At 34.7% G+C, this 14,970-nt stretch overlaps 1 protein-coding gene across 2 annotated transcripts in view; it reads left to right on the top strand.

Moving 5' to 3' along the window:
* The window catches only part of LOC149418491 (membralin), a 399,198-nt gene that overhangs the window by 224,767 nt on the left and 159,461 nt on the right, over positions 1-14,970 (top strand). The window contains exon 9 of one of the 2 annotated variants that reach the window (XM_089638805.1): positions 5,111-5,261. In XM_089638805.1, the coding sequence (XP_089494931.1) occupies positions 5,111-5,261 (151 nt within the window). The remainder of the gene's footprint in view (positions 1-5,110; positions 5,262-14,970) is intronic. The other variant, XM_089638806.1, reaches the window with a different exon arrangement.

Consider the following 14,970-nt stretch of genomic DNA (forward strand, 5'->3'; position numbering starts at 1 on the left):
GCGACTTCCTGCGACTCTTCTTTGGACTTAAAATGAGACACCGATCAGCATAGTGCATGTCTAGGCAAAACGACCTGCTAATCCGAATCCTTTGTCTGTGCCGCGAGCCAGTTCTGATGAGTGAGATGCGCACTGAACTGTTCCTACGTGTACTTACCCACCTTATTTGTAATTGGTAGGTATCTGTAATGGACAGTTTTATAATAAGCTTTCGCTGCACGAGGCAAGAACTGAACATCTGGCGGTGAATCAATTTTCAACTGCAAATATGGCGAATGTATTTTATTATTATTTTTTTGCAATTATGTAGACATAAATTATTACTACTTTTTTAATCATTGTAGACAATATTAGCGACTCTCAAACGGGGAGTTTTAATATTAATCAGGGAAGAATCTTGCGATTAAACATGCCAGTAAAAATATGCGTTAAGAAAATGAAGATAATGTTGGTAGTTCTTCATCGAAGTTATGATACAGTTAAAATATGTCCGAGGGGAAATGGGTAGAGCGAAGTCCCGGCAAGGCCAAGGTCCTGGGTTCAGTTCCTAGATGGGACCGTATCTTTTCTGTTTCAAATTATCGTTTGAGAATCGCTAATACTGTCTTCAATGATTAAATGTTTGAATTTGAGGTTTAAATCATAAATAAAACTATAATCTTTTTTTACTTTTGAAAAAATTACGAGATTTCTACAAGTGTAGATGCGCCCTTATATTCCTTTAGCCGTGCCATAAGTCAATTGTGATAAGTGAGATGTGCACTGGTGTCGCTATGCTTGTATTGTCTGCCGTGGAAATTATGATATGTTTTCGCACACGAAGCAATAACTGAACTTGTAGTGAATCAATTTTCAACAATAGTTGCTTCATGCAGCTGTGAAAACCTTTATTTTTATTTACGCCCTAATTTTTGAGAGAAATTGAACGTTGAATTTTTTTATTATTTACAGTGGGTTGCCATATTAATAGGGACAGTTCCAATATTTCCTGATTTTTATGTTTACGTTATCTCTACTTCTAAATAACTTGGAATAGATGGCCATTCTTTCGTTATTTTTGTTGCTGGTACCACCACTGGCACTTTTAAGAAGTGGCAACACTCGCAAAAGTGCAACATCCCTCGAAAATTTAAGGTTTTTTGCACGTGGCCAGCATTTTTGTGAAAATGCGTGATTGAAGTTCTGGTAAATAAATATACATTATAATTATATTTACGAGTTTTAACAATTTAGCTTTACAAATATGTAAGTAATTATTATTTATCTATTAATTTCTGTATTTTTTTTTTAAATATCTTATTTCAGTGAATAGTTTTTCCATATTGAGTCCAATGTTCAGTTTTTTTAGTATTGCTAGGTCTTCAGACACGTCCCCAAGAAAATTTCCGGAAGTGAAGACACTATTGTTACACATTCAACATTCCCAAAGTAAAATAGCAGCCATTACAGGTATTTTAAAGTCTGTGGTTAACAGGATAAATTAGAAAATCAATCAAAACCTGTCCCTTGAATTGGATCACATTGGAAAATGTGGCAGAAAACGAATCACTACACCTCTTACTGGCCGCGAAATCAAAGACGCCTGTCTCCAAAACCTCAAAAAGAGTGTGGCTCGTCTGACCTTGATGATCAACGAAGAAGATATCGAAGTCTCCCAAAGGAGAGTCCAGAGGATATTGGCTGAGGAGAACCTCCTTGGTCATCGGCCAGCTAAAAAACCTCGCCTCACAGTAGATATGAGGAAAATACTACTGGAATGGGCCAACGCGCACCAAAATATGACTATAGAGAACTGAAATGTGGTAATTAACATTTCTGTGGTTTTCAAGCTTTCGAAAAATTCCATTAGTTTGATTATGGCCCTTTTTTAAGGTGTGCTTCTCTGACGAGTCCATATTCCAAATTTTGTTGAATTAATCATCGTTCGTCCGATGACGCCCAGGAGAGAAATTTCATCCGGACTGCCTTGTAGAGACTATCAAAGACCCTACCAGTATCATGATGTGGTCAGTCATCTCTTCCAAAGGGATGGGGCGCCTCCACATCGTGCAAGGGACTATGAGGCAGGATCAGTACAGACAAATACTGGAAAATCGATTACTGCCTCAAGTCGGAGAATGGTTCCCTGGTGGCCAGGAATACGTCTTTATGCACAATTCCGCACCCTGTCATAAAGGCAGGACTGTCACTGAATTCCTGGCTGAAAAAAACGTGCAGGTTTTACCTTGGCAGGGGACTTCCCCTAACATGAACCCTATTAAAAATCTGTAGGAGCTCACCACGAGGGAGATTGCCAAGGAGGTGATCACAACGAAGCAGCAGCTCATCGAAACCCTCATCCGGGTGTGGCATCATTCTCTTGACCTAAAGATTACTGCAAAATTGTACATTGAGAGTATACCACGGCGTGTACAAGCTGTTATTGCGGCTAAAGGCGAAATCACGAAATATTGACTTTTTGTTCGATATTGTTTAAAAATAATAAAAAAATAAAATAATCGTAGATTAAGGACAAATACAGTGTTTAATTTTTCAAAATTCAATGTCCTTGTAAATAAATAATAACAACCGCACCTAAAATCATAAACATCTGTGTTTTATGAACACAAAGTGTAAAAAACACATTTTCCATAGGTGTCCCTATTAATATGGCAACCCACTGTAAATACTATACAATACTTCCAACTGCCGGAAGCCAGTCCACGACATCCCGAATGGGGAATGCTGTGAAGCTGAAAAGAGTTGGAGGGGAAGATTATAAAGAACCTGGCTTTTCAGATTTCGTCACCCAACACGATCACTTCTAGCAATTTTACGATAATAGTATCTATCACTATGATGGGGCGTGACGTAAATACACTATTTGTTTGGTTTAAATGAAATAGCATTTTAATAACTCTTGATGACCCAATTTTTTAAAATACGCGCGTGCTGTTTTGGGTCCGGAGAAGCTCACCGCAATGCAAGTGCAATTTAATCATCAATCCTCCCCCTCCACCACCCACAACCCCCTCGACCCTCCCTCCCATCACCCGGTCTGGGAGACCGCTCCCGTTACAAGTTAATTATTGTCATTAAATCGGGCTCTAATTTAATATGGTGCTGCGGCCAGAGGATCGCGTTTATCAAAATCTCGGATTTAAACTCCACTCTGAGTTAGAAACGTACAAGGTTTTAGACTAAGAATTATATAATATGAAACGTATAACGAAGACATCATTAAATACGTTCTCATGTACGAATATGAATAATACACCCACCTTCAGTTTTGAAGAGGTTGAGACCGTCTAAACAGATAAGGCTGCTCAAAATTGGTTTAAGATAGAACATTGAAAAAATTATATATATTTTCAAAGATAATTAGCGAAAAGGGGTCTAGTACATTTCCTGATATTTTTTGTTGCATAAAAAGTTATAATGAAAACGTTATATTGAAAATTTATTTTTTTAACGAGGTACTTTTGTTGAAATACCGTTTTGTGATGAAAATACATAACCGAGTTTCTTGTGTTGATAATCGATGATGGACGTGAAAATACTTTTATTTCTAACCGAGTTGTCGCTGGAACTTTCCACACATCATTAATTATTATTAGTGATTATCCACGATGCAGTGATGAAGCCAAATTAATTACCAGCAAGCCTAATACGTGAAGGTATCTATCTCTGTGACAGGTGTTATGGTCAAGTAACCCTCCCCCCAACCCTGCCGTATGCATCAATGGTAAATTGCGATTTCCATCAGAGTCCTGTTACAATTTACACATTAATCAAAACGGTTAATACAATACCAAAAACCTTACAACTGATCTATGTTATTGCCTTGGATTTTGTTGTGGGTACGTTGGTAAACTTGATTGGCTTTGCTATGGACTAGCCTAAAATCCGTACATTCTGACTGTTGATGCGCTTATCCTGTCATTGCATCAGCCCATTAAAATGCAAATAGAATTATACAGGCGTTCGAAGCCTATCCACCATGACTACTCGCTTCAAGTGCAAACAGACTACTGCGCGTGAATATATTTATCTGTCTGAGTTCATTTGATACAATGCGTTATAACGCTCGTTATTTCCCTGGGAATCATTGATCTGAATTCATATTTTGCAGCGTGTAGAAATAAAGTTCTACGCCACTCATGCTTCATATAACTTATTAATTGGATACTATAACCTTTCGAGTTGACTCGATGCTTTCTAGATTATATTGATCTTATCTATTTTTTGAATTTTTTTATGCATCATCTATTTTTGTTATTATCTTATTATCGCCAGTGATTTTATTTTTGAATAACAATTTATTTCTGTTTTATATATAAATGAACAGTTCTATACTACGATGAACCCGAATGCCTCTGAAATGGTTTTAATGTATCTATAATTTTAATATTTACAATTGTTCCCATCCCAAATTCCTGATTTCACGACTCTCTAATTATTTTGCGAGCAAATATAATAATTTCATCGACATATTTTCAAATCCCAGTGGCACCTGACGTATTTTTTCTTTTCTTGTTTGTGTTTATGGTTGTGTTTTCTGTTTAAATTATTTTATTTATTTAATTTTCTAAATCCCCTCATGAGGTTTTCCCTCATTTGGGTACAGCCTTCAGAATTGTACATTTAGAGCGCCACGGAGACGGTCAATATAAATTGACAATCAATCAATTAATAAATTGACAGTTACAAATTAAAATTCTGACAATTCGCTTTAAATGAGAAATCTAAAGTGGCAGTGGCTTCAATTGCCTCTGTAGTTCTGTACATGATCAATTGGTCGAATAAATGTGCGTCATTGACAATAACTTATATTGACCGTCTCTTTTCGGACCGGAGATTTATAGCATACGTCCAAAGGAAAATTAACACATCTTATGACATTGACGATTTTATCTTCTATTAAAGTCGATTTAAGAAGAATCTCACAAAATAATTGAAATAGACCTGTTTACTTTCAAAAGGATGGAGTTATAAAATTGTCTTTAAATATATTTATATGATTACTCTAATTATATTTATTTATTTATTACTAATTTTATTTTGTCACATTGACAATTTTATCTCCCGTTAAAGTCGATTTAAGAAGAATCTTACAAAAGTGTTGAAATAGACCTGTTTACTTTTAAAGGGATGGAGGCGATCATGTCTGAGTTCTTCAACGATACCACCACCGCCTTCTACATCATCCTTATCGTCTGGATCGCAGATCAGTACGACGCCATCTGCTGTCACACCACTGTAACCAAGAGACACTGGCTGAGGTGAGTTCTTATTGTATTCCATTACTTACCATAACAATCCTCACTCATCTTTATAGGAACATACATAAATACAATAAAAATTTACTCCACAGTTGTTTAACTGTAACTGTAACTCACACTATTTTTGGTCAACTACACTTTAGGTACCTTATCATAAGAATGTTCAACATTCTTTCAGATGGCATAAATACTGGGTTACTGTGTTTTTTTGTCACAAAAATATTCAAAGACAAAGCACTCGCTCAAATTTGAAGTTATTGATTGAATCAAACCATTCAGTGAACAACATATTTTATTATGAGCGTAGTCAAAGGTTGTTTAAAATAATTTGCAAAATGACTGTCTTAACACAGGCTGGCCTAGTGAGGCGGCTTATGAAAAACCTCAACTTATAAATATGCATATTGTTATGAAAATAACATACGATTATTACTCTAAGTAGGAACCTGTCATATCTGTGATTTATCTTGTCTATTGTTTATGCTCTGGCAACAAGGAACTTTAACAGGAAGTGAGAAAAAATTCAAGATGGTGGCACTTCCCGGCCGGGCAGAGAAGAGAGAGGGTGTCCGGTCGGGGGGTCAATTATTATTTCTGGGGCTCTGAGGATCTGATCGAAAGATATTTCATGGATTCGTGATTAATACCGAAATGTTCAGTTTGTGATTCAAGTTTAGAAATCTAATAATATTTCCCGCGATTGGAATTCGCCCCGGGTGGCGTGGATAATGAAAACGTATTTCGCCATGTGTGGCCATGGAGGTAATCAGAGTTTATCCAAGTGATCGGTGATTATTTCTGCCGATAAACTGTTTTCGCCGTGTGCATTTTGATTCGGAGCATTTTTTAAATCGTACCTCACATCTGATGCCGCCGTCTACTACCTACATCTGATGCCGTCGTCTACTCCTACTGGCTGGACCACACTGGGCCGTTGGCCAGCCACATCCTGATGCTGCCGTCCTCTAGCTACATGGCTGATTCATCTACTCCGCCATTCGCGGCACTCAGTGTTCGTTCCTCATAACTAAATACGTTCTTATTATTTTAGACAGGGTAGATAGATTCTACGTTCTGGTCGATGGGGGTAAGTTTTCACCTTTTTTTGTATTTCTCTGTGAAATTTATCAAATATAATTTGTTACGGCCAGTCCAAAGTTTATCCAGATTACTTTCATTCTACAACCTTGCAACTTCCTTTCAAACATCATGTAGATGGGATATGTTTTCCCCGCCCTGAATGGAGAATTATGCTCTACCGTCGGTAGGTCGGTTTGGCGAGCTCTTTTCCAGTTCAACCACTGGAAGGGACTCTGGCGCGTTGGCCTTCAAAGACCAACAAAGTCAAACTTGGCCACCCACTATTCAATCATAATAACAGTCAATAATGTACTTAGAAAAACCACACACAATAACAGCCTATTAACACAACTATGGGCTAAGTAAGTATCATAACATTGTGTCAAATACATATTCATAACAATATATTATTTTCTATTGAGAATTTTATGTACTTTATGTATTTATAAACCACTTCATATTTAACACGTATTTTTAGATAGAGTTTCTATTTTGTCCATTGAAGATATAATTGACTTGACCGACTTATTATCAACGGCCACAATGACTGAATTTGTTTGTCTTTTCAAAATAGCAAATGACAGATTAGACACTATGGATTTAAAGATTTTCCGTACGTGTTCCGATATGATTTCCATACGGCTACCGGTGTGGAAATAATGGTTATTTAAAGGTAGCTTAACTATTCTTTATTTCAACGTGTTACTTTTTAATATTCCAACTCTATGGTTAGGTACATTATTATTTTAAGAGCATTGAACACGGTGCGTTTGCAAAAGTTTGTTTTGGATTTAAGGCCGAAATTTCCCGATTATCCCAGTCAGAGCCAGTGGGACTCTGGCATCCCCAATTAGGGCATGTTGTGAGGTTGAAGGAAATGGAGGAGAAAGTAGAGGGGTAGGGGAATGTTATGGAGAGAATGAGAAATGTTATTTAAAAAATCAAAATGTTTGGCATGTTTCTAGTTCCGCTGCAAGTATTTAAAAAAAATATTATTTATTTATAAATATAGACTAAACAAATGCTGGTATTTCACTATTTTACGTCCTAAATTGGCAATTATTAAGGACGGGTTGTTTCGGAGAATTTGAACAATTCATCAAATTTCAATGTTCATTTTCGGGTTCTGTGAAAGTCCTATTCATGTTCTGTTATTATATCATTGTAGGCTAATTGATTGACAAAACTGAAATAAAAACAGAACATGAAAAAATCTTTCACAGAACTTGTAAATGAACGTTGAAATTTGATGAATTGTTCAAATTCTCCGAAACAACCCGTCCTCAGTGTTCGCTTTCCAGCTTTTCTGCTCAAGGATGAGGATGCCTTTAGGCAGCTGTTAACCTATTTTTTTAAATTTCGTTCCTTCTAATAATACATCGCAAAGACTGAACGACTCTTGGCCAAATACCCACGCTTTGCTTTCACTATTTATATTCCGTCTCAAAATTTAAACGCTTATATTATAATTTAAAAATTTCCTATTTCGTCTCGTGTACCATTCACATAAGGGTTGTTAAAATAATGTGGGTGTTAGCCATGGATATTATTATACAACTTTGAATTTCGCGCGCCTCATTGTTAGTCCGAATCTTTTTTCCAGAAGCATAATATAAATTCTCCTCCCACTCATCCTCGATCATACCTTCATCCCTTCTCAATGGTCTTACGTAGGAACATCTCTGAATAATTCTGTTGTCTCAATCCTGTTGTAATTTGAATTGGAACTAAGCCGATGTGAGTGGGCATAATAATATAATGATCACCCACGTGTTCCAAGATATCGGCAGGTAGAGGGGATCATATCGGCACGGTTTAAGCACTGTGTACAGATCGACATGTTTAACTGTATAGTTTTGGGCATTGCTAACTAACCAACTGACTAACTAATTAACTAACCATCACTCCGTTTCTTCGCAGGTAGAGAGGATGGTCCGCCAAACAACTCGGGTCTTGTCACACACTTCTTGCTTAATTCACATTCATACATCGCCTCATGCATACCATTGTGTTATACTGATTCTTGACTTGGCCCCACTCGAGTATTTGGTTCACTTGATCGTGCCATGTCTTTCTTGGGCGTCCCGACCTGTTCTACCACGCATTTATTCTCCTTACACGCCTTTCGTCATTTATCCACTCTGCATGCTCAAAGCATCTAAGCGTCCCTTTCTTAATCTTACTCACACTTACATCAGCCATGCATTATTTGTGAGGCTCCACATGTTTCGCACATATACGCGGGATATAATTTCTTCAGCTTTCATTCTACTTTCAATCCGCCGGTTCTATGCTTCGCATTGCTCCTGTAGATAATGGGGCTACCAGCGTAAAAAGGGTTCGCTGTTTCCCTTTTGGTCGTCTGCACAGATTAGTTTGTAGTTCTGTGATATTATTGTCGCGAAGTATTTGCCTATGCGCAACTCATAGATTTGTATTTTTGGTTGTACATATTTTCACCTACCTACTTTCTTTGAATTATTATTGACATCTCATGGTATAATGGTAATGGTATAATTCAAATATCTCAGTTAAATATGCAAATGAATTTAATTGCATACATTGGATTGGTTTTTCTTCGATTATCGTACTAATTTTCTTGATCGAGTACGTTCTCAATAATTACAAAGACTCTCGAAGTACTCAGCGAAGTTGCTCGAAATCCACTTGCATTATAATGTCTTGGGTGGATCGTTCGATTACAACCCACTGGGAAGGTACTTTTAACACAGAATGATATTTCGTGTTGACTTAGACCATAGATGTCAGATTTATCTTTTGCGAGAACGAAATTCAAAACGCCCGATCTACAAAAAATTATACATCTTTAGTCGCTCGCCACGCCCATCACGGGTGTTGACTTAGCTGATAGCTCAACGATCAAATGATCGATTTTTTTTAAAGCGACTCGACCGATCATAGGTGGTACATGATCGGGTTAAAATGGTCGGGTCAATCACGACCGACCCAGTACTAACTTGCATTGATTTAGCATTTACCCTCCTTAGCAGGGTAATATATTACGAGCGACTAACTGCTGTCTGCTCACTTCTCTGTAAATCCATTCCACTACCTACATTATGCTAATACAATACCCGGTTTTCCGGACGTCGATTACTAATCATATGCTTGCTTTGAGGGGTTGATTAGTTAACTTGGTGATTGTATGTATAGTCAAGTTAACCAGAAGTCCTCGGCTCTTTGTCCTCGGTTCGTATTCACATGTATTCCTGTCCCATACTCCGCAAATATTCCGTGGGCCTGTTTGTATAGGTATCGATTACCTACTCGTATTCCCTCGGTAAACTATTGTCCACACCTACATGCATTGTATTCCCGTTAGCTTATAATGTGCGTAAGGGCCTAATTATGAGAACAATGCTGTGCCGGGAATTTCTAATAAACAAACATTTATTACTCACAATTGGGTGTTTTATGGAACATATAAAAATGTATATAAAAATAACGTGTGCACGTAAGAAAAAAAAATGTAGATCGGTTAAAAATATTCCAATATATTGATTTTTAGTGTGCCACTGAGGGGTAGCGGTAAGCATCGATTGAACTTTACATATGATGTAGTCTGTGTAGCCTCTGAATTAGCGAATTTTAGAAATAATTATTAGCGGACGTTGGAACATTATAGAGAGCAGTCAGTCTTGTCTTACGCGTGGGTATATGCAAAGTAATAAGGTTCGTTAAATTTATGACGCCCAATCTGCCATTCGCTATTTTGAAAAGAAAAATAATACTAAGGTCCTTAATTTTCTCGACTCTTTTTAGAATAATTTTTTTGATGGTGAATATAGATGCATCATAGGATTTTCGTTTTTAATATTAAGGAATACGGGTTTCATTACGGGTGCACCACTCTCGTAACCTCACAAGATTTAATTGTAACACATAACAGTAATAGTTTTGTAAATTTTAAGATTATCAGCAAATAGGAGTACCTATTATAACCCCATGAACAACGGTAGTTATGTTGTTAATAAACAAGGATAACAATATTGGTCCCAAATGAGACCCCTTTGGAACGCCGGTGAAGACTTCAAACAATATTTATTACTTTTGTGCTTTTTGATAACTTTTTATCCATCTTATATTCTCCGTTTTCCCAAGGGTTCTTAATTTTTTAGTTAAAATTTCTTGTTGGACTTTGTCAAAAGCCTTACTAAAGTCGGTGTACACTACGTCTGTTTGAAGGCGTTTGTTCATAGTATTAAATAAATATTTCTGATAAATCATTAAATTTGTTAGAGTAGATGTATTTGCCATGAAACCATGTTGAAGGTGCGAAATCATTTTATTGATTTCAGGCTAGAGTTTAGAGAGCAGAGCAGATTCAAATAATTTCGGGATTGACAACTGCATACATATAGGTATACAGAGATATACGATTTATTACCTTTATTAAAGAAAGCTTGTTTTCCATTTTTTCGGAAAAGTGCCGATTATTAGAGATAAGTTAAAAATTTTGGTTAGAGATAACTTAGGATAAGTTTAGTAAAATATACGATAATGTTAGCTGAACAAAATGTTAGAAATTAGTATTTAAATTTTAGTACAGAATAATTAAAAATATCAACGGAACTGAATTTATTTCCAATCATATGAAGCCTGATTATTAAAATAGTTGCTTTTAAAAGAATGGACGAAAAATAACTAGTGGAATGAAGAAGAAAGGAAGTCTCGTGTTACGGTTTGGTGCTCGGAACGTTATTAGTTTAGTTGACTCAGGTGCATCCATTAAGCCATTAACTAATTTGAATAAAAGTACCAAATCGGTCATGGTTCTCTGCAAGATAAGTCCATTAAATCCACAAAACTATTTAAATTAACATCATTAATTTGGTCAATGGGCATGGATAATTTAAAATTGATGAACCTTATAAATTTGTGTTGAACTCTCTCAATGTAAATTTGATATGCTTTACAGTATGGGGATCAGATACTGCAATTGTATTCTAAATACGGGGCATGTAGAACAGAATCGCTGAGAAAAAGTTCAACTTGTTAATTAATATTAATATTAATTAACAAGTTGAACTTTTTCTCAGCGATTCCGATATTAATTAATATTAAATAACAAGTTAAACTTTTTCTCAACGATTCCGTTCTACATGCCCCGTACTCCCCACGCCACTCCAACCGTTATCATATATTATTTTTTGAACCTGTATGATAATATTTCACCCCACGGGGGTTTTCAGTAGTTTCTCGATATAGACGTAAAACATGATGTTTATCGTCATGACTAAATACATGTAAATGACGACTATTTGCCTATATAAACAAATGTACCCAAATCTTTCTTGAAAGTTCGTCACTTACCGATAAAAAGTATGCCAACCAAATTCTAAAAACATTATTCCTTGTTTTGTATCGTTCTGGATTTCCCACCGCATCATAAATATATCACCATGATATTATTAGCACTCGTCCCTGATACTTGTTATGTTATGAAAGCCTCCACGTCTTCAACGTCTTGTTCCGCTCTCGCGATGATGGCAAACACACTTCACTCCGCCTCTAGAAATCGTTGCTAATTGTTTGGTGCTGTTTTTCCCTTGCCGTGCCTTTCATTCGAGTGGTTTGTGTACGGTGATTTACTGCTCGCGGTACTTTATGGCTGTGTGTTCTGCTGCTCTGTGTGTTTTGTGTTCAACAACTGACACTCGCGGGCCTTGGCGGGCGTTTGAGCTTTTGAAACTTTTCAGCGCGCTTTTCAGGCTTTATTCGAGAGTGTTTTAAAGGGCGTTTCGATGAGAGCGCTTTGCAGTCGTGTTGATGGGATTGTTAAGTGAGTATTTTGCGGCTTTCAGAGAAATGAGTAGCTTTTGAAGATTTCAGCCATTTTAAACACAACGCTTTCTACCCTACATATAGTAGATTGGTTACAGTCGAAATAAAAATTTATCGTTTATGATGCGATGCATGAATGTTATTAAAGCAAGAAGTGTATGCGCAAACATAATTTTATGGTGTTTCAATATCTGTGCTTGCGCCTGGGAATAACTACAGGTTTCTTTTTGAAATTAAAATGGCGGTCAAAATCCGTGGACTTTTAAAAAATATATTTTTTTATTAAACTTTCTTTACTTATTAGGTAGTATTTTTATTACATATTTTACATGAAATCCGTATACAATATTAAGCAATATTATTATTTCATAATATAAGCTGGTGTTTGTGCTTAGTAATGGAGTACACACTCATTACAGTACTTCATTACAACTGTAGGTACTCGTATAATGAAAACATATATAAAAAGTTAAATTAAAATTATCACTAAGAGTAAGTATTGATAAATATATAGAAACATTACTAAAGAATGTATATATATTTTTTTGTTTTTTATAGATATTATTTCATGATACTAAAAAATATCTTAAAATCTTACGTGCATAGTTTTTATAAAGACCAGCTGAAAATAGTACTTACATCTTTCATTTCTACATCGTGTAGTATACATTTGAATATAATGTTATGCATATAATCTTATATATTAAAGATATATAAAATTTGCTATATTATGCAATCATTTCAGCTGGGTATTTTTTAAAAATTATTTTTAGTTTTTTTCCTGAATATTTCGTAAATAATTTCTGTTGTTATGTTCGTAGGATGATCATTGATAATTTTATACCTTTTTATACAAAATATTGCTGGGTTGCTGTTGTACGTAACAGTGGTATCGTTAGTTCTCACGTGGTGTTATTTCTTACACTAATATTCATATTGTTACTGAGATCTTTATGTGTTTGAAATAATGCAAATTTGTTGTATATTTTTGATAGAGGTGGAACTGGAAAGAGTTTGAATAAATTATTTTGGTGGGAAGTAATACGTTTTTATAGTATAATTTTACTATGGTATCCTTTGTATTGTTTATAATAATTATCATTTATAAATAACCCCCCCAATAAAAAGTAAATATTTTTTTTATAAGCTCTGTGGTTCAGTATTTCCTCGTCTAAAAATATGGAATTTAAAAAAAATCATTGTATCTATAGTTGAATTTATTTGAGGTTTAAAATGAATATAATTATGAGATAATTTATAAAATGAATATAATTATGACAATTTTAATTGAAACTCGCATAACCCAGTAGACAAGTTCTTTTGTGAACTTTAGTACAAATATTTATATAATATATGATAGATAATTTCCTCCCGGTTATGAGGTATATACTAAGTATTTTCACCATTTAGTGTCAATAAATTTTAATTCGAACCAAGTTTTTCTGAATCTTACATTATTTTAGCTGATACTTCTACTTCGTTCCATGTGTTTTCTTTCAAAGATATTGATGTATCATTAGCATAGGATATAATATTTCCATCAAATGGTAATTAAAAAAATCATTTACGTTTAATAAAAAGTAACTAAAGTCTAATTTTAGTATATATAAATTAAATAATTTGTTAACTCCACCTTTTAATAAATTATAGGATAGTGAAAATTAACAATATTAAAAAATAATATTTTTTAATTTTCATTATCTTGACGAAGAAGTTTTGGTATTGGCAGAACATTGGTTTTTAAATATGTAGATTATTATTGATTAAAAAGTGGTGTAAATAAAGTATTTCATTTAATCAAAATGCCAGAATTAAATTTTACAACTGTCTAATCTAACATTATGTTTATAAATTTCTTCTATATTTTTACTTGTTTATCAATGCGTTAGAGAAAACAGGGTAATAATGCAATAAGCAATGCTAAAGCAACAACAAGAAATGAAATGATGAAAAGTTCACAGAATTAATAAAAAAAAATTAAAAATTTCTCTGATAGTTAAAACCTCAAGTTTTTGTGAGGAGAAAGTATTTATGAGAACGAGTTTATTTTACCTCCAAAATTTCTCGCTTTTCTAAAAGTATTCATGGTATGTTACAAAAAACAAACTTTGTTAAAAAAAAAAAAACATAAATATACATATTATCAAAATAACCAAATTAATCGTTTATTAATAATAATTAAAAATTAAAATTTGATGTTATTATTAAAAGGAAGATTTCTACAAGTACCACCGTACCATGTACTTCTTACCGTGTACTTCTCTTCCTTTACGCATATTTTATTTACGGACGTTCACTATACGACCATACCCTCGTAGATTTTCCGGTTATAAGTTATTGATTTCATGCCATTCTTCTCTGTATCGTTGAGAACTTTAAAGCAGTAGTTATGTTGAGAATAACATTTTCGCAGTATCCTCACATTTTAAGACGATATATAGCGTAAATAATGCTCAAGTGCTTTATAATATTGGTAACCATGGAAATAAGGTAGGAGATTCTTTTCCTCGAAGTGAAATCAGAAATTTAAAAATCCGCACGTCATTATAATATGTTATCGTGATACCTATTCCAAGTTTTCCTCCTTGTTCCTTCCCATTTCTACTTGAGATCTGAGAGGGTGCTCGTTCGATGAAGTTGCGTATTAACTTCCTCTAATATTATGATTGCATCATAATATGTTGTTTTGGGTATTCGGTGCGGGATTCAGTAAACATTTCGCAAGAATGGTTACCATATTCATGTACATATTTATGTGTAAGGTGAGATTATTAAATTTGTAAAAATAGATCTTTGAGAGGTGATGTTTAAATGCTCATGCTCG

This window comes from Hesperophylax consimilis, chromosome 13, assembly GCF_061612785.1.
Source record: "Hesperophylax consimilis isolate HC1 chromosome 13, BYU_Hcon_1.0, whole genome shotgun sequence".
In the NCBI taxonomy this organism is placed as follows: domain Eukaryota; kingdom Metazoa; phylum Arthropoda; class Insecta; order Trichoptera; family Limnephilidae; genus Hesperophylax; species Hesperophylax consimilis.